Here is a 24,625-nt window from a genome sequence, read left to right on the forward strand (position 1 = left end):
AACATTCCGAAGGAGAACAAAGTACAGTGAATGAAAAATGTTTTTGTAATGAATATATATTGCAGAAGTATATAAAAAAATCTCTGATTTGCTATTTTTTGTTTTGTGCTGACTTATCTCATGCAGAATATATCAGTATTGCGCAGAGGGGGTGGTGTTGGTAGCCCAGTTATCCATATCCTGTGCAAATTTATTGCATACTATAATTTAATTTAAAGATTATAATGAACATTGGTCACCTTGTATTTTGCTCATATAATTAACTTTCTCCCAGTCCACCAAGTGATTACAATTTTTCCTACCATTACATGGGAGCAAACATTCAATAGAATTTATTCACCGAGACTCCATAGCCATTATTCTATGGAGTTTGTTGTGTCAGTTCCTTTCCAAATACTTCCTTCTTATGGGAATTGTAACACTCGGATGACCAAGAAAAGCCTGGCTATCTAAAAATAATTTTCAAAATGGTGGAATCCAGCAGTGTCTTCCTGCATATTACATTATGGTGTATGGAGAAGGACAAGTGAGATAAGTTCGACTTTTTTCCTGAGGGATCTCAAGCTCCAGCAAGCTGATTCAGTTACAAAATTGTGCCTTAAAATATGGAACCAGATGCAGATTGAGTTAGTTCCTTTTGTTGCAGCTTCTGTAAATAAATGGGAGTTGGAAATTCAACCCAATCTATGGTGAAACACCCGGTGATTTACTCATAGATTCTGATTCATCTTTGTACAACTTTGCGGTCATAATATCATCTCCCTGCCTTTTCAGACCTGGTGTTCCCGGGGCACCTTTGCCTGGAAGAGCTATCTTATCAATGAATGGTTTGAGCTATGGTGTCATTCGTGTAAATACAGAAGATAAGAATTCTGCTCTCACCATACAGGATGTTGGTCATGTTATGCCAGGTGGTAAGTGTCCTTCAAATGGAAAGATATGTTACAAGGCTCTCAGATTGCTTCCTTCAAGGTCCTGCTAAGATAACAAGCTCCATTTGGATCCTCTGGCCCTTGAACTGTTTGCACTCCAGAGTTTCCTTTTAAAAACTACAGTTGAATTTAAAGAATTGGCATCTAAGCTTTCATTATTTTCTTTTTCCCTCCCCCCCCCTTCTTTTTGTGCCTGTGCATCTGCGTACCCAGGGTGTCTTTTGGAATATAACATTTAGATTGTAGATTTGAGCGCTCCCTTCTATTAATAATGTGTGTGTGCCATTTTAAGAGCCTTTTCGGTTGAAGAGTAAAGGAAATGTGTGCTTAGATGAATAAATAGTAGGAGTAAAGCATTCATAATGTGTACCACGTAGTTTACTTTGCTACTGCTGGAGTCCCAGCTGCTGGGTATCATCCTCTGCTGTTGCATTCTTGAGCCTCTGCATGCTGACAGCAGATCTCTTCATCTACTTGGATATTCAAGTCATTTGAGGCTTATTTAATTCACTGAGTAAGAAAATGGGGCATTGCGTTTGCCTAATCTTTCTTCTGCTTGGGGTTCGCATTACCTTGCTTCTAGGGCCCTATTGGGTCTTCCCACATGCTTGCAACTAATTCTCCATCTCCACCCCTCCCTCCTATTCTGTGTGCAGAAGTCTGGAAGCCGAAAAATATGCAGAGTAAGTGAAATAGTTTCTGCATGAACAGAATTCCAGAAACAGGCTTTTTCAGGAGGAAAAAAAATGACCAAGTGCTTTGTTTGGCTCAAATGTTTTAAACAGCAAATACAACTGTGGGCACTGGCACTGATTTAAATATGCTGTTTGCTTTTTATACGATAGGCAACCATATTGTGCACCGAATCCTTGGAAGGTATTCAGCTGCTATTGTATTTCATTTCCTGTCTTCTTAAATACCATTCTGTATTTTCAGCTAAATTCCTGTCCTTGTGTCAGGTTAGGACTTTCGTAATAGCATGTGATTTGTTCTAGGAATGATGTGTATCGTGAAGCCGGATGGCTCCCCTCAACTTTGCAAGACAGATGAGATCGGTGAAATCTGTGTTAGCGCCAGAACAGGAGGGATGATGTATTACGGGCTGAGTGGAGTAACCAAGAACACATTTGAGGTACAGTAATTAAATTGCATACCGTATTTTCTGGCGTATAAGACGACCCGGCGTATAAGACGACCCCCTACTTTTAAGAAGATTTTGCAGGTTTTGTCTTCTATGCCGGAAAATACTTACCCGCCGGCCCTCCCGCTGCTCCCGCGCTTCTCCTGGCCCCCGAGGCGCAGCGTTTCCTGGGCGGCAGGCAGCGCCGGAGGGCATCCGCCACCCCGCCACGGCCGGCGCCCCTCCTGCTTCCCCCCCCAGGCCTTGAACTTCTCCCATTCGGCGCAGGGCGGGGCAGCTCCGCCCGCAGCCTCTTTTTTAGAACTCACGTGCCGCTTCCCTCTCACTGTCTCCCGGTCCCTCTTCCCGGCCAGCTTCCCGCCCTGCCCCTCATGGAGCTGGCCTGGGCGTGCAGCCTCTCGGTGTGGCTGCTTTTCCTGGGCAGCCTGGCGGTGCGGCTCCTGCGCTCCGACCTGTTGCTGAGCCGGTGGCTGCTGCGCGTGCGCGTGGGGCTGCTGGCCGTCCTGCAGGCGCTGGGCCAAGCCGTCCTGCCGCTGCCCCTCAGCACCGCGCTCACGGTGGCTGCCTGCTGGCTCGTCTCGGCCAGCACCGCCCGGCGGAAGCGCATCCCCACGGGGGGAAGAGCGGTGCTGGTGACAGGTGAGTCCGGAAGGAAGCCCATCTCAGCAGGAGGATCCCATAACAAGCAGGAAAGAGTCCCTGCAAAGGCAGAGACCCTCTAAGGGCCACTCATCTGCCAGCTGCTCCTGGACTTCCAGAGACTGGCCGATGCCCAGTTCCCACTGTAGTGGAGTTGGGCAGGGCTCAACTCTAGGCGGCGAAAGCACAGCCTGAGGCTACAGCTTTCCCAAGTTGCTGGTCCCCAAAAGTTAGCCTCCCCAAGTCTCCTTCCTTCCCTCTTTTCCCCATGCGAGTTTGCTCGAATGTTGCAGCTGCTGGAAGGCCCCGCCCCAAATACTTACTCTCCTTGGAAGGAAGCGTGTTCTTCTCTTCCGTATTCGTTTTCTTCAGCATGGTTCCTCGCGGGGCTTCCAGGAACAAGGGGCCCGCAGCCGCAGCCCCAAGCCAGACCGAGAAGAGCGGCAGGCACGGGGGAGGAGCGGGGCGAGAGGGGGAAAGCAGGCCCAGGGGGCGCCGCCCCAGGCCAGGCTCCGGGAGAACCTTCAGCACAGGCACACCCCTCTCGCCTTTGTCCGCCAGCCCGCCTCGCTCCCCGGCCTCTCCCAGAGCCTCTGCCGAGTCACTCGCGCGGGAAGCGCCACTCGGCTTCACGCGGCCCACCCAGCAGTCCCTGGAGAGGCGCACACCACCACCCCCCATGAAGGGAAAGGGAAAAAGCGCCTCTCCGCCGCGGCTCCGGGTCCGCGGGCGTGCAGAGGGCGCCGCTCCCTAGCCCGTGAGTTACCTGCAAAGCTTCGCGTGGGGAGAGCTGTCCGACGCTCCCGCCCAGCCATGTCCCGGAGCCGCGCCGGAGATAGCTCGGTTGCGCGGGGCGGCCCGGCTTTGCAAGAAAGTACGCTCGACTGATTTGTGTTTTTTTCCGGCGTATAAGACGACCCGGCGTATAAGACGACCCCCCAACTTTTGAGAAGATTTTCAGGGGTTCAAAAGTCGTCTTATACGCCAGAAAATACGGAAAATACGGTATTCTGTTTTGACTTGGATTATATCTGGTTTTGTTCGGTTAGCTGTTTGGAACAGGTCCATTGTATTACTAATTTGCAGTGTTGGAAGTGAATGTTTTTCTAAAGCTCTCTTTGAGCTGAGATTTCAAGTGTCTGTGTGCTCTCAACAGCTAAATTATACCAGCTTAATTTTCACTATAAAAGCAATAATTGGGGAGTCAAGGGCTTCAGGTTTCATATTTAGCAATACCGGTGGGTCCACTGATGTGTCTATAGTTAAAACTAAAAATATTTTTATGATATGATAGCATACTATTACTACCGAACCAGAAACACTACTTAAAATGAGCAAATTAATCCCACCTAAACTGTGAGTTTTAAGTGTTGTTAATCACTTTGAAGCCAATTTACAATGGGCTTACATGCTGGTAGGAAGTTTATTGAGCATAATATATTTTCACATAAGAATCTTTGTGATGTCAGTCTTACATTTTTACCTTGGATGTCTATCCTGTGAAACTAATTAATTGCACAGTTGGGCACTGTCCAAATATTAAGCATTTCTTAACAGCAGGAAATTTCTCATCCTGGTTGTTAAGAAACAAAGAAGTACAATGGGAATAAATACAGGAGCTCCCTAATCTGTGAACAGCAATCCCTTAGCCCTCTGTTTACCTTGTTAACACATTCCTGCTGGCAAGCCAGTCCTGGTTAATTTGCCCTGAAAATGAAGGTCTTGCAATTTAGGGTTCTGTTCAGGATACTTATAGATACCCAAGGAGAGACTTCTGCAAGGAAAAAGCTCAGAAAGGATTTCTGAAATCCATTCCTGGTTTCCGGTCATATTGTGCCTAACTGTAAAGTCTTTTTGTTTACTTGCTTGTTTTCAAGGATTTTAGTCGTTTCTGGAAAACATCAGCACTGATTAAGTTGATAAAGGCGCTGCAGTAAAAACAGATTTTTTTCAGCTGTTTGTCACTGTTCTGGCTGTTTGATCACCAACAGTCTTTCTCTTCTTCTTCTTCCAGGTCTTCCCAGTGAATTCAGCTGGCTCTCCTGTGGGCGATGTGCCTTTTGTGCGATCTGGCTTGCTGGGATTTGTTGGGCCTGTACGTTCCAATTGCCTTTATTTTTATTATTATTATTATGTGTCAACCTTTAGGTTGTCGCCGATCTCTCTCTTACCCTCCACTTCTTTAGAGCCCAGAGGTACACTTCACAGCCTTTGTCAAGAACATACGCACTGAGTTATTCACTGCTTTGCACATCAATGATCAGTGACATTTCACAAGTTGAGCCTATGAACCTGGTGTGCGTAAACTGGAATGTGAATCCAACTTTAGTTATTGACTATACACATATTGTTAACCGAGCAGAGTAGCTGATACATGGTTTGCTCTGGATGCTTTTGGTGACACCTCTAAGATACCCCCCTGCTATCAGATATATCAGTTGTAGCTAGGGGTTTTGGTGCATCCTTATTCCTTCATTGTCTGTGAAGTAGCAACCACAAGGAAGAAAAATACTATTCGACTTCCCTTTCCACTTTATACAGCATATAGAAACATATCATATTTTGACTTAATATACATTCTGTGCTTTTCAATCGGACTATCCTGGTACAAGATTTAGAAATTAGCCCAGTGCTGCAATTCCTGCTTTTTGTAGTGCAACTCACTACTACTCAACCATAAGCCTATATTCTTTTGTCTGGATTTATTTTATCTGTCATAAATAGGTAAAGGTAAAGGTTCCCCTGCACATGCGTGCTAAGTATTTCCAACTCTAGGGGCCGGTGGTCATCTCCGTTTCAAAGCTGAAGAGCCAACGTTTGTCCGAGGACGTCTCCGTGGTCATGTGGCTGGCGTGACTAGACGTCAAAGGCGCACAGAACACTGTTACCTTCCCACTGTAGTGGTCCCTATTTTTCTACTTGCATTTTTATGTGCTTTCGAACTGCTAGGTTGGCAGAAGCTGGGACAAGTAACAGGCGCTCACTCTGCTACGTGGCACTCGGGATTCGACCTGTCAAACTGCCGATCTTCTGATCGACAAGCTCAGCGTCCTAACCCACTGAGCCACCGCGTCCCTTTTGTCATAAATAGTAAAAAAAATGTAGATATTTCTAAGGTGTGAAAGCAGGCAGGAATTTACATTCCAGCAAAGTGGAATGGGGGCTAAAGTAAAAGCCATCTTTAAAAAAGCAAGGGAAGCATTTGATATTTGTGATAAGCATTTTTCTTTTATTTTCTTCATAGGGAAGTCTGGTATTTGTTGTTGGAAAAATAGATGGGATGCTCATTGTTAGTGGACGCAGACATAATGCTGACGACATTGTGGCCACCGGATTGGCAGTTGAATCTCTAAAGACAGTTTACAGAGGAAGGTTAGTCTACATCTATCTAAATAATATTACGGTAATATTATTTTTCTGATAGGCGATTGTTGGAATCAAGCCGTTCAATTGTTAATGTTCTCCTATGAAATCAAAGCAGTCTCTTGGTCATTTAAATGGCAGATTCTTATCTTCTTCTGGGAATAGGCTGGGTTTTCCTGAGGTAGACCTTCTTAATGTCTTCCTGGCTCGATGTCTTCCATCCTGAAAAACAAGGAGCAAAGAAGATCTGCCATGTGCCATTCCAGCTTTCACCAAGAATGGTCTGCAGGTCAGGCAACCCAGCAAAAAAAACCAAGGGAGGAACTATTTTTAAGTCTCCATCTATACTTGCAGAAGGACTAATAAGCAAAGAACTGCATCTTCCTAGTAAAACATTCTCTTTCTCTCCAAACGTTTTGCAGAAATCATTTTATTCTTTACCACCATCCCCCTCAAAAAATGCAGCAGGAAAAAAAGACTTGCCCTTTTCATATAGAATAAACATAGGGTCAGGATTCAGCCCTAGCATTGCGAAAGGCATGGCTGCTATCTATAACCTCATTCTTTTCCTTTGAATTGGCAGCTTTAATTATTCTAGTACGAGTAACAGATTTCTTGATTTTTATTTCATTAACATACCAGTCCAAAATGTGTGGCAATTAGTGTTGCAGGCTGCCTTCTGTTTGATTGAAACAAAAAATAAAGCAAGCAAACAAACAAAAATCCTGCCCAGGATTTGTACAGCAAAGGGTGTGGTGAGGACATCACCCTGCTCTCGATCATTAAACATTGAAACTTCACAATGCCATCGCATTTCATGAGAATTCATGTTCCTACTCTAACATGCTTTAAAATTTGGTAATCTCACGCAGTTTTGGTTTTCTGCATATCTTCCAGACACATTTGGGATAAAGCTGGTGACACAACTCTGTAAGGCAACACAGCCCATCCGTACAACCTCTCTCCTGTTTTCTTTTTTAGGATTGCCGTGTTCTCTGTGACAGTGTTTTATGATGAAAGGATTGTGGTGGTAGCTGAACAACGGCCTGATGCTTCTGAAGAAGACAGTTTTCAGTGGATGAGCCGTGTGCTCCAGGTCAGACTAGCCTAGGATGACTTGGTTTCTCTCTCTTAATGGGCACCTGTGTGCTTTCCTATATAACATTATCAGTGATGGGAGTGGGATTTTCAGATCCTTATGAGACAGCTCTCAAAATAGAATGGCCCCATGTTCCTTAATTTCTCATTTCATGTACCTTCACATTTGTATTAAATCATAAATTGGGCATGTGGAAAGCTTCTTCTGTAAACATCTGCTAATATGTTTTAGTCCAACTGCATATTGTTTATATTATTTATTTATAGCTTATGTTTCTACACCGTTCATCTCCCTCAAAGCGAGGCCCTGGGCAGTGTACAGTATTAACTGCAATTACAGGTAGTCCTCAACTTACAGTCGTAATTGAGCCCAGAATTATAATCATAAGTCATGCCAGTTGCTAAGCAGGTCATCATGTGATCATGCCCAATTTTACATTTGTTAAATGCCATGGTCCTTAAGTGAACACATTGCCCATAATCTGTCAAGTGCCGAGGGAATCAGGAGATTCAGGCAGTTCAAATGAGTATAAAGATTTATTGTAAGCTTAAGCTCTCAAGAACAATCTGAACTACTAGCAGTCAAGGGAAATGAGTGGAAATTAAGAAAGGTGGGCTGGACTTAGATCTCTTGTGAGCATGCAGGGACTCATGATTGATGATGTATTTGACTACTTCCTCGGGCTCAGGCTGGTCCTCTCCTACACAATTGGTGGGTTTTGCCATAAACTAGAAGTAAAGGTCAGTTTCTGATAAAAAAACATTGTAAATCACGGTCACATGTCTGTGAACGCTAAAAACAGCCATTAATGTGAAACGGTTGCTGAATACTCAAGATGCAGCTATCGTGTACATGGGGGTGAGGAAAGCCATGAGAAGTTTGAATCTGGATTGTAAGCACTTTTGGGGGGATCCATGATAACTTTGAATGGTTGCTAAGTAACCATTGTAAGTTGACAACTTGTATGGGTTTTTTTAATAACTTGTTTTTCAGTATTTGGCAAATTTGTTTACTCCTTTCTAAAGTTATCTAGGTAAAAATACAAATAGTTCTTCGTAGTTCTAGAATGTCAACCTTGGTTTTCTTGGTTCTTAGGCAATTGACAGCATTCACCAAGTTGGAGTATATTGCCTCGCTCTTGTTCCAGCAAATACTTTGCCAAAAACTCCTCTGGGAGGAATTCATATATCTCAAACCAAACAGCATTTCCTGGAAGGGTCATTGCATCCATGTAACATTCTCATGTGCCCACACACGTGTGTAACCAATCTGCCGAAACCCAGGCAAAAACAACCAGGTAATTAGACAAAACTTCCCCTAAGTGGATTAAAAGTTCTTGGAGTTGGTGGAAATGTTTCTTGTCGTAATGAAAAAAGAGTGGGGCCCTATTTTTATATCCTGAATAAGCAGCTGGCTGCACATCTTCACAGGGACAGATCAGTGGACAGGCTTGAAATTGTGCATCAGACATGGCCCCATTTTTTCCCAAGCATTTTTTCTGATTTTTTTTTCTCATTTGGAATTAAAAGTAGATATAGGATTGAAGCAAGGAAAAAATCATGACATTTATGTTGCAATTTTTATTGATGCATAATACGGTTAATTGCCTTCTTTTCCTAAATGTTTATACCTTGGTCTGTGCCAACAGGTGTTGGTCCTGCCTCTGTGATGGTGGGAAACTTGGTTGCAGGGAAGCGTATCGCACAGGCCTCCGGGAGGGATCTGGGACAGATAGAAGAGAATGACCTAGTGAGAAAGGTGAGCATCTGTGCCACATTCTCCAGACTTCCTCTTAGCCCTTTCTCAACTGAGGAAGGATGGTGGTTACTTTTTATGTTGGGAAATGCATCTTCTCAAAATCAGCTGAGGATCAAAAGTTGTGGGAAGGAGCAGAAGCTAATGTTGGGCATGACCAGAGTCGACATGAGACTCTTAGCCTATGGGTGTAATTGTTTCTTTTCATTTCCCACAAAGAGCAAATGGTGTGGTAAAAGATTGCTCTAACCTGAGTCTGAATTGTCCCGTGATCCTTTAAAATGGGTGTCAAACTGCCAGCCCAAGGGACGGTTGCATCATGCGGAGGCCGCGCCCACCCCACCTCCGGCAATGTGAAAAAAGTCGCAATACGTCATGACACGTCACGTGACATGGCGAGTTTGACACCCGTGCTTTAAAATAAAGCTAAGAGTAGCCTACTTCTGAAATGAAAGTGGTATAAGATTCCTGGCCATTGTTGCAAACATCATCATGGATTTGTTCCTATGTGTGCTCTTCTCCTGCTCTTTAAGTTCTAAGAATCATTGATGTCATTCTCTTACTCACAAAAGGACATCTGCTTCTTTGCTTAGCCAAGTAGTTAATGGCTTAATAAATGGCAGGCAATATTATACTGCACGTGCACTGTCACTCAATGGGTGTAAAAGAGATCTGTATCGTTGGATTGGATTGGATTGTGGCCCTGGACAGGTGTAGCCAAGTGTTGCTCTTAAACTCCCTTCCATTGCTATTTGTTTTACATGCTATACTGGACAGTTAATGAATAAGAGGCAAAGGTCTTAGGCATTCTTAGATTGATTAAGTTAGGGTTCCACTCATACTTGTCAAATAACTATTAAATATTGGTGTCAGGTGTTTCCACTAGCCTGTCTCTAGAATTTTTGCTCATGTGGCTGAATGGGTTTTTCACATTGGCCAAACCTTTTGCTATACTTCTCCACTTGCATTTCAAGGAGATCGTCATTCAAACCACACCAACTCCCCAATTTAACCTTACGTTTTCAATAACATCTCGGTCTTCTTTGGGATTATCTTTAATCAACAGTGAGCTAATAAGTAAAGGTAAAACTTGAAAAATTAGAATATTGTGCAAAAGTTCATTTATTTCAGTAATGCAACTTAAAAGGGGAAACTAATATATGAGATAGACTCATTACATGCAGAGCAAGATAGTTCAAGCCGTGATTTGTCATAATTGTGATGATTATGGTGTACAGCTCATGAAAACCCCAAATCCACAATCTCAGAAAATTAGAATATTGTGAAAAGGTGCAATATTCTAGGCTCAAAGTGTCCCACTCTAATCAGATAATTAAGCCATAACACCTGTAAAGGGTTCCTGAGCCTTTAAATGGTCTCTCAGTCTGGTTCAGTAGGAATCACAATCATGGGGAAGACTGCTGACCTGACAGTTGTGCAGAAAACCATCATTGACACCCTCCATAAGGAGGGAAAGCCTCAAAAGGTAATTGCAAAAGAAGTTGGATGTTCCCCAAGTGCTGTATCAAAGCACATTAATAGAAAGTTATGTGGAAGGGAAAAGTGGAAGAAAAAGGTGCACAAGCAGCAGGGATGACCGCAGCCTGGAGAGGATTGTCAGGAAAAGGCCATTCAAAAGTGTTGGGGACTTTCACAAGGAGTGGACTGAGGCTGGAGTCAGTGCATCAAGAGTCACCACACACAGACGGATCCTGGACATGGGCTTCAAATGTCGTATTCCTCTTGTCAAGCCGCTCCTGAACAACAAACAACGTCAGAAGCATCTTACCTGGGCTAAAGAAAAACAGACCTGGTCTGTTGCTCAGTGGTCCAAAGTCCTCTTTTCTGATGAGAGCAACTTTTGCATCTCATTTGGAAACCAAGGATCCAGAGTCTGGAGGAAGAATGGAGAGGCACACACTGCAAGATGCTTGAAGTCCAGTGTGAAGTTTCCACAGTCTGTGTTGATTTGGGGAGCCATGTCATCTGCTGGTGTTGGTCCACTGTGCTTCATTAAGTCCAGGGTCAACGCTGCCGTCTACCAGGAGATTTTGGAGCACTTCATGCTTCCTTCCACAGATGAGCTTTATGGGGATGCTGACTTCATTTTCCAGCAGGACATGACACCTGTCCACACTGCCAAAAGCACCAAAACCTGGTTCAATGACCGTGGGATTACTGTGCTTGATTGGCCAGCAAACTTGCCTGACCTGAACCCCATAGAGAATCTATGGGGCATTGCCAAGAGAAAGATGAGAGACATGAGACCGAACAATGCAGAAGAGCTGAAGGCCGCTATTAAAGCATCCTGGTCTTCCATAACACCTCAGCAGTGCCACAGGCTGATAGCTTCCATGCCACGCCGCATTGAGGCAGTAATTGCTGCAAAAGGGGCCCAAACCAAGTACTGAGTACATATGCATGCTTATACTTTTCAGAGGTCCGATATTGTTCTATGTACACTCCTTGCTTTATTGATTGCATGTAATATTCTAATTTTCTGAGATTGTGGATTTGGGGTTTTCATGAGCTGTACGCCATAATCATCACAATTATGACAAATCACGGCTTGAACTATCTTGCTTTGCATGTAATGAGCCTATCTCATATATTAGTTTCCCCTTTTAAGTTGCATTACTGAAATAAACAAACTTTTGCACGATATTCTAATTTTTCGAGTTTCACCTGTAAATCGTACCCCATCAAACCTAAGACTGCCTCCAAAACTTACTGATTTTTTTTCCCTTTTTGCAGCATCAGTTTCTGTCTGAGGTTCTTCAGTGGAGAGCACAGGCAACTCCCGAGCACATGCTTTTCCTCCTGCTCAATGCCAAGGTAGAGATGAAGTTTTGCATTTTCCAAACATTTGTGTGTTTTGAACTCCTGTGTCTTCACACCCTTTAGCCTTTAAAAATGTTGCTGTTCTTCAGGGCATGAGATAAGTTGTTTGTGGAACTTTGTTCATTGCTTTGGTTTCTCTCTCAGGGAATGTGTCTGTTTAGAAACATGGGATTGCCTTTTTTTTTCTTATTCCTAAACTACCTAAAGTTTAATTCAATCAATCAGTTAGACTGTATTTAATGCTTGTTTTTTTCACATTTAACATAATGGTTGTTGTGGTATGACTTACTAATTATTCTTATTTGCATAATTTGGAGTCCCATTTGGATTAGTTGCAGTATATTTTTAGATTGGTCATCATTTTACTGTTTTAATTAGGTTTTATGCATTGGTTATTTTACTTACTATATTGTGTTTGTTGTAGATGTTTTTTCTCGTATGCTGGTCAGAATCACATTGGATTGGGCAGCTATATAAATATGAATAAATAAGTACTACCTCTTGACTTATATAACAAACTAAGATAAGATAAGATAACCTTTGTTGTCCCTTTTTTCTGTGAACATACTGGCACACATTAAAAAATGAAATCCTGCATGCCCACTCTCAAACGAATATATATACATGCACACACATATCACACACACACATTAATCACAGTCCATTTTGAATACATAGCAGAAAAAAGAGTCTTGAGGGTCAACAAGGTTGATTCTATATGGTACAAAACTATTACAGAATCTAGTTCAGACATGTCAAACACAAGGCCCGGGGGCCAGATCCGGCCCGCAAAGTGGTTTCATGCGGCCCACGAAGCCATCCTGGAAACAGTGAGGGAACGGCCCCCTCTGCCTTGGCCCTGGCCCAGAGACCCTCCTTCTGCCAGGGACCCTCAGATCTGTCCCACTCCTGCCCAGGGTCCCATAGGCACCCTTGATGCGAACGATGTAGAGCTGGCCATGCCTACCCAGTAGGCCATATGCACTCTAGCCACGCCCACCCAGTAGGCCACACCCACCCAGTAGGCCACACCCACCTGGCCCCTTTAAGGGCAACCGCAATGCTGATGCGGCCCTCAATGAAATTGAGTTTGACACCCCTGATCTAGTTGCTCTGTTTTGAATACTGCAGAGTTTTCTTTCAGGGAGAGGATGTGTACTGCAGACCCTGCTCAAGCATCGCTTATATGCTTTGTCCTGGGATAGAAGGAAGTTAACTTTTTTTTTCTGCCATCCTTACCACTCTCTGCACAGCCTTCCTGTGGAAGTATATTTCCTTCCTGTGGAAGAAAATAATGGAAAGTTGTTAAAATGCTAGAAGATACAGAGGAATATATTTCAAGAAAATGATGCAGTACAATATAAATTGAGACGTTTGCTGATGCAAATATATAGAAATAGCTTTAGTGAACCATACCAGGAACAAAACTAACACAGACTCTACCCTCACAGTGGAAGTATGATGCAAGATGATGAGGATGTGCCATCAAGTCAGTGTCAACTCTTAGTGACCATGTATCTGTCCCCAACCTGACTTTCAGGTTTTCCAATAATGCACTGTTGTTACTATAATTGAGTCCATCCACCTTGCTGTTTATCTTCTTCTCTTTCCTTCCATCTTTTCCAGCATTATAGACTTAACTCGAGAGCTAAATCTTTACATGTGCCTGAAACATGCTAATTTAAGCCTAGTAATTTTTACTTTCAGTGAGAAGTACTTACTACGATGCTTTTGTTTGTTTTCTTGGTTATCCATGGTATTCTCAAGGGTGTTCTCCAACACCAAAAACATCAATACCCATTCTATCCAGCTTTTTCAACATCCAGCTTTCACTTTGATAGAGTGTCACAGGAAAAACAATTGCCTGCAAAATTTATGCAATATAAGAATATATTTTCATATATTCTAGATATTAATAGAAGCTCTCCGATGGCTAAATGTTCAGATAATCTTAAATAAAATGGACACCTTGGAAAATTTTAAAAAATGTATCATTGTTCTCCTTTTTGTTATTATTCTCACTTTATAACACGAAGGCTTTTATTATTTAAGACGCAAGATAAGTGTAACTTAGACAAGAGAAGCTATAAAAAAGTAAAGGTGGTTGCTGTAACTTTTCAAATCAAATTTATTGGCTGAACTCAAATTTATCATGGACCTGTTTTTTAAATCCTTTTTAAACATACCCAATTTTGCCATCGTTTTCATTCACATCCATCTAGCTCGGTGTAGGTTAGCATTACTTCCATTGGAAAATGGCATAAGGCTAAAAGACAGTAAGTTCTTTATGCAGATATTTGAGCATGTATTTGAATCCATGTTGTAAGTCTAATATTCCCCCTTAAAACTCACAGGGTTACTTTTATTTTAACTCTGATGTTATGCAGTACAGTCTTAATATGAGTGACAACATACCCTGCAAAGTCATGGCCCTAATATTCCTTGAAAATAATTTTTTGCCCCTGGTTACTGAAGACAGTATCTTGTCTTTGTTTCTGAAACAATTTCTCCAAGCTCTGCGGATTTTTAGAGTTTGTTTGTTTTTATTCTCTGCAAGGGGGCCCCTGTTTGTACAGCAACTTGCCTACAGCTGCACAAGCGAGCAGAGCGAATTGCATCAATTCTGTATGAAAAGGGACATCTCAATGCTGGTGATAATGTGGTGCTACTCTATCCTCCTGGTAAGGAAAATCTAGCGTTGGGGGAGTTTACATGGGGATTCACTGTATTTTGCCATGTCTAAGCTGTAAATTTTCATGAGGCATTGAACTACAGGAAATGTGCTGCAGCTTTTAGAAGTGAAGTATTTGCTACGTTCAGTTGAAATTCACGGACTGTAAAACAAATTAGATTAGGAAATTGTTTAGATTATGAAGAGGTGGCTAAGGCAGCGACGGTGAAGCTTTTGGGTTTAGTCTGTAAAACTTGAAAAATTCCCAATAACTCTGTGTGTCATCCCCCCCCCTACCATGAACAAAAAATAATAATAAACAATTGTTTACATATCCATTTATTTCTTTAAAAATAGAGACAAATTGAAACAGGTCTGGATTGCACGAGTTCTTTGTTCTTGAAGCATCTTAGGAGAATGTCCTTCTATGGCTTCTGCAGCCTCTAAGACCCACATGAAAACATGCCTCATTTTTGTGTGATTTTCAGAAGCTCTAGAGCAGACATGTCAAACTCGCGACATCACGTGACGTCGTGCAATGTATCGGGACAGTTTTGCCATTGCCGGCAATGGAGTGGGCACGGCTTCCGCATGACGCATCCGTCCCATGGGCCGGCAGTTTGACACCCCTGCTCTAGAGACTTTTAGAGATTGTGCAAGAGCACACCCCATTCTCACGCAGCTTCCAAAATTCATGCTTTCAACAATAGTTATTGACAAGTGTTGGTGAATGCTAGTGTGTCACCCAAAACATTATGGCATGACACATGTATCATGGATTCACCATCACGGGGCTAAGGGGATCTGTTTGTGCTTCTATCAAACCACACTGCTGTTTTCTCATCATATTTCAAATCTCTTTGTCTACCTCATATTCTAACTGAAGCAGTAAGACACAAGTTTTCCTGCCAATAGATATGGTCCTGACACATTCATATATAGTCCCAAGGATTCTCAAAAACTTTCAGTGTCTTAATTTTTAGCTATATGTTTTAACTATATTCGTATTCTTTATGCTGGAAATGTTCAGTGCTTACTTGGACAAATGACATTTAATGATTATGAATTCGCTACCTAAACTCATTTCTCTTGGTTTTTCTGGAATGTCCATTTCCACTAAGAGCAAAGTTTTCCAGGTTGCTGTTTTGATTCACTGAAACAATTTGTGAAGGAGGCTCCTTGGAAGAAAAGCCTTTTTGAATGGTTCTTTTCTCCCTTCCTCTTTCATGGTGGCTTATTTGTCTTATTTTAACTTATCTTTTTGTTTTCTATAGTCAAGTTCCTTCAGTTCCCCCTCCTTGGCTTACTGTCCTATTTGAAAACTTTGTCTTAGAGCTGTGACTCTTAAGAAGCTTTCAGCAAAAGCAAAAATAAAGGGAGAAGGATGATGTGACACTGCTTCTTGGTCCTCTAGGTATTGAACTCATTGCAGCATTTTATGGCTGCCTCTATGCTGGCTGTATCCCAGTGACTGTCCGGCCTCCACATGCTCAGAACCTCACTGCCACTTTGCCCACTGTGCGGATGATAGTAGATGTGAGTATAAGAGCTGAGCGTAAGCTGTTGCATCTAAATCAGTAGTTCTCGCCTGTTGTCTTAGAGTTGTTGTTTACTGTGCATCTGCTGAAATAAAGAGGGTATTAATTCTGTGAGAAATTACGATGCAGGTGGTCCTCAGGTTATGATAGCCATTAAGACTGGAATTGCCACTGCTAAGCAACATGATGGTAAAGCGCTAGATTGTTTGGCCGTTTCACTTAACGATGGCAGTTCCAGTAGTCCTGATTGTGTTGTTAAATGAGGTCCATGCGGTTCATTAAGTGAGGACCTCATGTGATCGTGACTTGACTTCCTGCCAGATTCCTCACTGACTTTACTTGTGGAAAGCCAGCAGAGAACATCAGACATCGATAGTGTGATAGCCAGAACTCCAAGCACTGTTCATAAGCCCCCCTCATTCAGCACCCTTGCAAGTTTGGATAGTTGGTTGTAACCTGAGGACCACCTTATGCTAATTATCACTGAGTTACTATAGAAATATTAGTATTGCTGCCCTGCAATTCATGAATCATTAAATAACAGAGCAGTTGAGTTTCTTGTGTTCGGGTTAAAAGCCTTTTGCCTCCCTGATCCTCTTGGAAATTTCTTAAGTGTATTTATCCTTTAAGGCCACACATTAAGGGGAAACATTGTTATTTTTTAGTATAGAATGATAATATTTTCTGTCTAATGATTTGATTTTCTTCCCTGTAAATCCAAAGACACAAATGATACTGAGATAAAAATCAAAATTGGATTTTCATTGAGTTCAAGATCTTTATTGGACAGAAATGATAAATTTGTTAGAAAATCAAAAGAAATTCTTAAAATGTAAGGTAATAGAGAGGATACACCTGCAGAGTGGGGCTAATACAAAGCTGTGGTACAAGCTTTCTGTATGAAGAAAGCAAGAATGTGTGAAATATTTTACATGCTAAAAATGCACTCTATGAATGATTGATGATAATGCTGTCAAGAATGCTTATCAGATAATCAGTCATACTTATTGAATGTATTTTAGGTGAGCAAAGCTGCCTGCATTCTCACAAATCAAATTCTGATGAGACTACTGAGGTCCAGAGAGGCGGCGACTGCTGTTGATGTGAAAACCTGGCCAACCATCATTGATACAGGTGACAGACCCTGCTAGGCCATCAAACTCATTCCCAGGATTTCCAAGCAGTTATAATGCACATCTGAGCAGGAGCCAGCTCCGTTTTATTTAGAATTGTGTTGCTTAGCTTAGTTGCCTTTCGACGTGTCATTCTTACCTTACTCCCCAGACTAAATTCAACAGTAATCATTTTTCTTCTTTATATGTTCCAGATGACTTGCCCAGAAAGCGGCTACCTCAGGTCTACAAACCACCGACTTCAGAAATGTTGGCATACCTGGATTTTAGTGTATCCACAACAGGCATGCTTACAGGAGTAAAGGTATAAGAGTACTTGATGTGTTGCATGCCTGTGCTATAGCTAGAGCTCTGAAATATTTCTGGTTGTTTGTTTATAGATTAAGAGGCATCATATTTTTACCTGGGCATAAAAATCGCTGAATGGGTAAAGTCAAATATTAGAAACTGCAATGCATGAGAGAGAGCAAAATAATCTTGCTATGGCTTTGAATTTTAAAGACACTTCAGTGGTTCCCATAGCTTTGACTTCAAGATATGAAAGACAGTGGGGTAGCATATGATGGAACACCATTTCTCAGTGAACAATGCTCATGATCTTCTAATAACCTGGATGGAATAAGAAACGGCTTGGACTACCAAAGAGGGTGTGGCAGATATACAAGGGCTTCCGTGCTCAGCCTTCACTGTTACCAGTTCCTGGTAATGTACTAGGCCTTCTTTTTGAGTAGTATTGGCTCATTCTCTGGCCTGCTCTCATGGTTATAGTGTAACCCCATCCGTGAGTAAGGATGGAAAAACCCTGGAGGCTCCCATTAGCATAAACAAAATATTTGAAACATAAACTGGTGGACAGCAATAGTAATAGTTTCATGCTTAATACTAAAGTGCAGCGCAAAAATCCGAGTTTAATTTCTTGTTTAGTTCATGCTCTGAGTTTTATTTGACAGCATGGCTCCTGGCAGAGTATGGAAATATTTTCCCTTTTTTAAAATAAAAAAGTTATATAGATAAATATGACAAAAGCAGGACGAATAATTTAAAAGGATTGATTCTGGGTTTTGCTGATGCAATAAAATAGCTAACGTATGATTTTCAATATCGACACCACATAGTATATGGCTACTCAGATACTTATGTATAGTGATACTTTTATCATATTCATACATGTTATTATGTTCTTCTATCACGTGACTGGGGTTCACTCCCACCCTTTTTCTCTCTTCTTCTTCTTATACCCACAGATGTCCCATGCATCAGTCAGTGCCCTCTGTAGAGCCATAAAGCTCCAGTGTGAGCTGTACTCCACACGGCAAATTGCCATCTGTCTTGATCCCTATTGTGGGCTCGGCTTTGCACTTTGGTGTCTTTGTAGGTAAGAGTCAGGATGTAATTAGAACTGGTGGGCTTGCAGAAGATAAATCTTTGCTTGATATAAATTAGAACAGCTACCTTAATGCCTGACTGAAATAGCTGGGTGATTGGATATCAAATGAAATCAATCTAATTCACATGATAGGAATCTCAAGCAACATGCAGTTTCATTAGCTAAATGTCCAGTATTTTCCTGATGATTATTTAAACATCACAAGAGATTCTGCACCTTTTTTTACCTGATTATCCTATATCCCATGTATTGACATTCAGTCAATCAATCAAGTCTTTATTACGGTCGTAGACCAGCCTAAGGAAAATAGGCTGGTATTGACATTTTTCCCCCATGTCCTTGGGGAATCATTGTTACATGAATGGTAAGTCTAAATCCAGTCCATGTCAGTATCTGTCAGACGTTCTATTTTATTCTGCAGATTTAAACAAATAGATATGCAACCACATAAGAAAACTTCCATCTCTCCCAAATGCGAATGCAATTTGGTATATACACTTTTCAAATATGTAAGCATTTATGCGTGTTTTTGAAGTGTTGTTTCAAAGTGGTGAATATTAGAAATCACAAGTCAGTTTTTTCCTTAGGATATATTTCAGATTGGCAAGTAACATTTTTCTTGGGAGGGAAGAACGTTGGTGGATTTGCCTAATAATATCTAATTGGCTGTGGATTTAATAACAAAATATTAAATTCACTATGAAATAATTCTTGTAAACAACAATAAATTTAATCACAATTATTGAAACTAATTATTGAAATCACTCTTTTGTAAGCATGGGATAGGAAAACTATCAACAAATCAGAAATGGCTTGTCTCTGGCAGCAGGGCAAATAACTAGCTCAGAAACAATACTGAAATCAGCTTGATCACAAGCTTCTTTGAGAGCATGCAATGATATACCTTTTAAATATCCCATATTTGTCACACAACTGCCTTTAACAGTAGTGAGTCTGTGATTTAGGCAGTCATAATTACAGTAATAAATGAGAATGCATTACTAATCTATCTTGGATTGGGGTGGATATGGAAGTATGTTTGCACAGAGAAGGATCAGCAGTTTGAGGCTGAGGATAATATTTTAGGCTGTCAGGTTAATAAAATCAATCTATATTTGATTAGTGTTCTTCTCTTGCAGCGTGTATTCTGGTCATCAATCCATTTTAATTCCTCCAATGGAGTTAGAATCCAATCTTTTCCTGTGGCTCTCCACTGTAAGCCAGTATAAAATACGGGATACTTTCTGTTCCTATTCTGTCATGGATATGTGTACAAAGGGGCTTGGGAATCAGGTGGAAGTGTTAAAGGTAAGAATCCTCTCCCTCCACCCTCATCCTTTTAAACATATTTTTGAAGGTCTAATTTAGTATTCAGATTATTAGAACAGATTATTAGGGTCTACTGGGACACGGTGGCTCTGTGGGTTAGGACGTTGAGCTTGTCGATCAGAAGGTCGGCAGTTTGGCGGGTCGAATCCCGAGTTCCGCGTAGCAGAGTGAGCGCCTGTTACTCGTCCCAGCTTCTGCCAACCTAGCAGTTCGAAAGCACGTAAAAATGCAAGTAGAAAAATAGGGACCACTACAGTGGGAAGGTAACAGCGTTCTGTGCGCCTTTGGCGTCTAGTCATGCCGGCCACATGACCACGGAGACGTCCTCGGACAAGCGCTGGCTCTTCGGCTTTCAAATGGAGATGAGCACCAGCCCCTAGAGTTGGAAACGACTAGCACGCATGTGCGGGGGAACCTTTACATTTACCTTTACTGATCTTGTAATACAGATGATCCTTGTTTAACAACCATTTGCACTGAAGGAGATTTGTGTCTGGTTCTTGAAGTTGTGCCCATTGCAGTGTCCCCACAGACATGTGATCGCAGTTCAGATGCTTGGCAACTTCCTCAGTATCTGGAAATAATTGAATTTATCAGACCTGAATATCCTGATTTTTTTAAAAAAAAATCTTTGGAACTGTCTATACTCCTAGAGGCTTCTTTAATAATTCTTAGGTCCTTGATTAGGACTTGGATTATTACGTTTAGATTAAAAGTAGCGTTCAGTTCTTCTGTAGTCACATAAGTGTATGTCATAATCGTGTACCATACTAGATAGTAGAGGGGTTTGGCTTTTATAACAATGTAAGACAATAAGCTTACTATTGAAAACATAAATATTTTTATTTATTAAGCTTGTTATATAGCTTCAATACAGGTAGTCCTCGATTTATGACCACAATTGAACCCAAAATTTCTGTTGTTAAGTGAATTTTGTCCCATTTTATCACCTGCCTTGCTACAGTTGTTAAGTGAATCACTGCATTTGTGAAGTTAGTAACACAGCTGTTAAGTGAATCTGGCTTCCACTTTGCTTATCAAAAGGTCACAAAAGATAATCGTATGACCCCAGAACATTGCAACCGTCATAAATATGAATCAGTTGCCAAGCATCTGAATTTTGATCACGTGATCATGGGGATGCTGCAACGGTCATAAATGTGAAAAATGGTCATAGGTCACTTTTCTTCAAACGGTCACTAAATGAACTGTTGTAAGTTGAGGACTATGCAGTTTTTTAAAATTATTGATAGTTTAACTCTTGTTAAAATTGCTTATCTATTTTTCCTTTTACTAAATATGTGTATATGCAACAATACAACAAAGAGATTAATTAACCTTAAGTTAATCTCAAGACTGAAATCCTGATAGTTCAATATATACTTTAAACTGAAGCATTTTTAAAGGCTCTATTCGAAATCAAAATAAGTTTATGCTTGTAATAGTGATGTAATTAATACTGATTATTGATAAAATACACTTTTCTCTATTTTCACCAGTAAGTTATCTAAATAATAGAATGTCAGTAATTTTCAAAGTATTGGATAAATATCATTGTATCAGAAAATACAATGTATTTAGATTTATAGCAAAAGAAAAAGAAAAAAATGGAAATATTTGTTAAAATTAAATTTGGCAACTCTTTTTTTCAGGATGAAATATTTATTTATTTATTTATTTATTTATTATTGGATTTCTATACCGCCCTTCTCCCTAGGGACTCAGGGCGGTTCACAGGGCATATATAAATAGGTATACAAAAATTAAAAGAAAATTAAACCATGCCCAAATTAAAATATAACAATAGTGAAATAATAAAACCAATTAAAAAACCCAAATACCCCTTCAGGCCAGACCAGCTAACTCGAACAAGTGGGTCTTCAACCCGCGACAGAAGGATCGGAGGTCCGATGCCATCCGGAGCTCAACCGGCAGTTGGTTCCATAGTGCCGGGGCACCCACAGAGAAGGCCTTCCCCCTGGGGGCCACCAGTCGACATTCCCTGACCGGAGGCACCCTGAGGAGGCCCTCTCTGTGGGAACGCACAGGGCGGAGGGAGGTTGACGCCGGCAGCAGGTGGTCCTTGAGGTACCCCGGACCCATGCCATGTAAGGACTTGAAGTTCATAACCAAAACCTTGAATCTCACCCGGAAGACAACTGGTAACCAATGTAGCTCGCGGAGCAAAGGTATAACATGGGAGCACCGGGAAACTCCCAAGACAACTCTCGCGGCCGCATTCTGTACCAGTTGGAGCCTCCGAGTGGTCTTCAAGGGAAGCCTCATGTAAAGAGCATTGCAGTAGTCCAGGCGAGAGGTCACGAGCGCATGAGTGACCGTACACAGGGCATCCCGGTCCAGATAGGGCCGCAACTGGCGCACCAGGTGAACCTGGGCGAAAGCCGCCCTAGTCACGGCTACTATATGGTCTTCCAGGGTAAGTCGTGAATCTAGGAGGACTCCCAAGTTGCGAGCCCTATCCACGGGGGGTAAGAGCTCACCCCCCATAGAAAGGGATGGAACATTTTTAATGTCCCGGGATGCCGGAATGTACAGCCACTCAGTCTTGTCAGGGTTGAGTTGAAGTCTGTTCCTCCCCATCCAGACCCGAACCGCCTCCAGGCAACGGGACATCACAGCGAGGGCATCACTGGGGTGGTTTGGGGTCGAAATGAAAAGTTGGGTATCATCAGCATATTGATGATACCCAACTCCAAAACCACGAATGATCTCACCCAGTGGTTTCATGTAGATGTTGAACAGGAGAGGCGAGAGAACCGACCCCTGAGGAACTCCACAAACGAGAGACCTAGGGGCCGATCTCTGCCCCCCTGCCAACACCGACTGCGAGCGTCCCAGGAGATAGGAGGAGAACCACTGAAGAACTGTGCCTCCCACTCCCAATCCCCTGAGACGCCGCAGCAAGATACCATGGTCGATGGTATCGAAAGCCGCCGAGAGGTCTAATAGGACTAGGACAGAGGAATATCCCCTATCCCGAGCCCTCCAGAGATCATTCACCAGAGCGACCAATGCCGTCTCCGTGCTGTACCCGGGCCTGAAACCCGATTGGTAAGGGTCCAGATAATCCGCTTCCTCCAGGAGCAGAGGGAGCTGATGTGCCACCACACTCTCAACAACCTTCGCAAGAAAGCGAAGGTTGGAGACTGGACGAAAGTTGTTCAATACAGCTGGGTCCAAGGCAGGCTTCTTGAGGAGAGGTCTCACCACCGCCTCCTTCAAGACGGTGGGGAAATAACCCTCACTCAAAGAAGCAGATATGACCTCCTGGAGCCAGCCTCGTGTCCTCTCCCTAGCTGCATAAACCAGCCAGGAAGGGCACGGATCCAATAAACATGTGGTGGAGCTCAGCCTCCCCATAATCCTGTCCACTTCATCAGGGGTCACAGAATCAAACTCCTCCCAGATAACATTGACAAGACCGCCCGTGTCCTGATCGCTAGACTCTGCCCAGCTGGAGTCCAAACCGGTCCGAATCCGAGCGATTTTATCCGACAGATGTTGACTAAATTCCTCGGCACGACCCTGCAAGGGATCCTCCCTCACCTCCTGATTAAGAAGGGAGCGAGTCACCCTAAACAGGGCGGCCGGGCGATTATCTGCGGACGCGATGAGGGTGGAGAAGTAATTACACCTCGCCACCCTCATCGCTGCGAGATAAGACCTAATATGGGTTCTTAACCGCAACCGGTCGGATTCAGATCGGCTAGACCTCCAGCAGCTCTCTAGGCCCCATTTCCGACGCTTCATCTCCCGGAGCTCCGCGGAGGACCATGGAGCTCGCTGGGATCTGCACCGGGTCAGGGGCCGCAAGGGTACAACCCGGTCAAGTGCCTCAGTGGCTGCCCTTTCCCAGGCTTCCACTAAGGCATCCGCCGAGTTGTGAGCAATGGAGGCAGGTGGGGACCCCAGCGCTGCTTGGAATCTATCAGGATCCATTAAGCGTCTGGGGTGGAACCATCTGATTGGCTCTGTACCCCCACGGTGGGGGGTGGCAAAACGGAAGACCATCCGAAATAATTGACTTTATCAGGGATGACAAATTATAGTTCATTGTTAAATGCAGGGACATGGATTTATGTGTGCATCTCCACCACTTTTTGTGCTCCTTAGCCAAGTGATCAACATTTTATATCTGATCATCATTGTGAACAATCTGCAGTTTTTTCATTTCATCTGATATGAGAAATTGTGCTTTGTTTAAAAAAAAATAAGCCAGAGTTTTGGTATCTTGCTTTACAGATAAAAGCTGCATAATCCAGTTTCCTGTATTGACATGAAAAAGGAAATTGCAGATTGATCCAAAGGGTCATTAAAACTCTTAAAGATCCACCTTCTTTGCATATAAAGGGAGAAGAAAGGCAAACATGAAATCCCAGGGCTCTGGCAATAGCAGTGTTGCACGATACAGTATGTTGTTAGATTTGGTTGGTGCAAAATTCTCTGCTGATTGTCCACTGTTCCCTGAGCAATGGGAATGTTGAAACCCCTGTCCCATGGTTTGTTTATAATTAAATATGCCATAAAATTAAAGACTTGGGCTTCTTCTGCCCAAATTAACAATACAAGGAATTATACTTTTTGCTCTGGGCTCCAGTCAGAACTAGCACATGTCCTGTACTTGAACAAAATGTTACCTGTAAACAAATATGCTGTACTTGTTCTCTAGCTCACGGGAGGAGCTGGAAGCAGTGTTCATATTAACCAAGCTTAAGCATAGTTTAGCATTGTAGGTGAATTAGATCTGTATGTTCAGTTTTAGCTGTATGTTGATTT

At 42.5% G+C, this 24,625-nt stretch overlaps 1 protein-coding gene across 2 annotated transcripts in view; it reads left to right on the forward strand.

The window, feature by feature from the left end:
* DIP2B (disco interacting protein 2 homolog B) overlaps window positions 1-24,625 on the forward strand; it is a 198,243-nt gene that overhangs the window by 162,603 nt on the left and 11,015 nt on the right. For both annotated transcript variants that reach the window (XM_083353608.1, XM_083353609.1), the window contains 14 exons: window positions 775-914; window positions 1,928-2,064; window positions 4,727-4,807; window positions 5,957-6,084; window positions 7,057-7,171; window positions 8,270-8,471; window positions 8,823-8,932; window positions 11,684-11,764; window positions 14,328-14,451; window positions 15,856-15,977; window positions 17,002-17,113; window positions 17,307-17,416; window positions 18,357-18,487; window positions 19,639-19,807. In XM_083353608.1, coding sequence (XP_083209734.1) covers window positions 775-914; window positions 1,928-2,064; window positions 4,727-4,807; window positions 5,957-6,084; window positions 7,057-7,171; window positions 8,270-8,471; window positions 8,823-8,932; window positions 11,684-11,764; window positions 14,328-14,451; window positions 15,856-15,977; window positions 17,002-17,113; window positions 17,307-17,416; window positions 18,357-18,487; window positions 19,639-19,807 — 1,762 coding nt within the window. The remainder of the gene's footprint in view (window positions 1-774; window positions 915-1,927; window positions 2,065-4,726; window positions 4,808-5,956; window positions 6,085-7,056; window positions 7,172-8,269; window positions 8,472-8,822; window positions 8,933-11,683; window positions 11,765-14,327; window positions 14,452-15,855; window positions 15,978-17,001; window positions 17,114-17,306; window positions 17,417-18,356; window positions 18,488-19,638; window positions 19,808-24,625) is intronic.

This window comes from Vipera ursinii (genome assembly GCF_947247035.1).
Source record: "Vipera ursinii genome assembly, chromosome: 2".
Lineage (NCBI taxonomy): Eukaryota > Metazoa > Chordata > Lepidosauria > Squamata > Viperidae > Vipera > Vipera ursinii.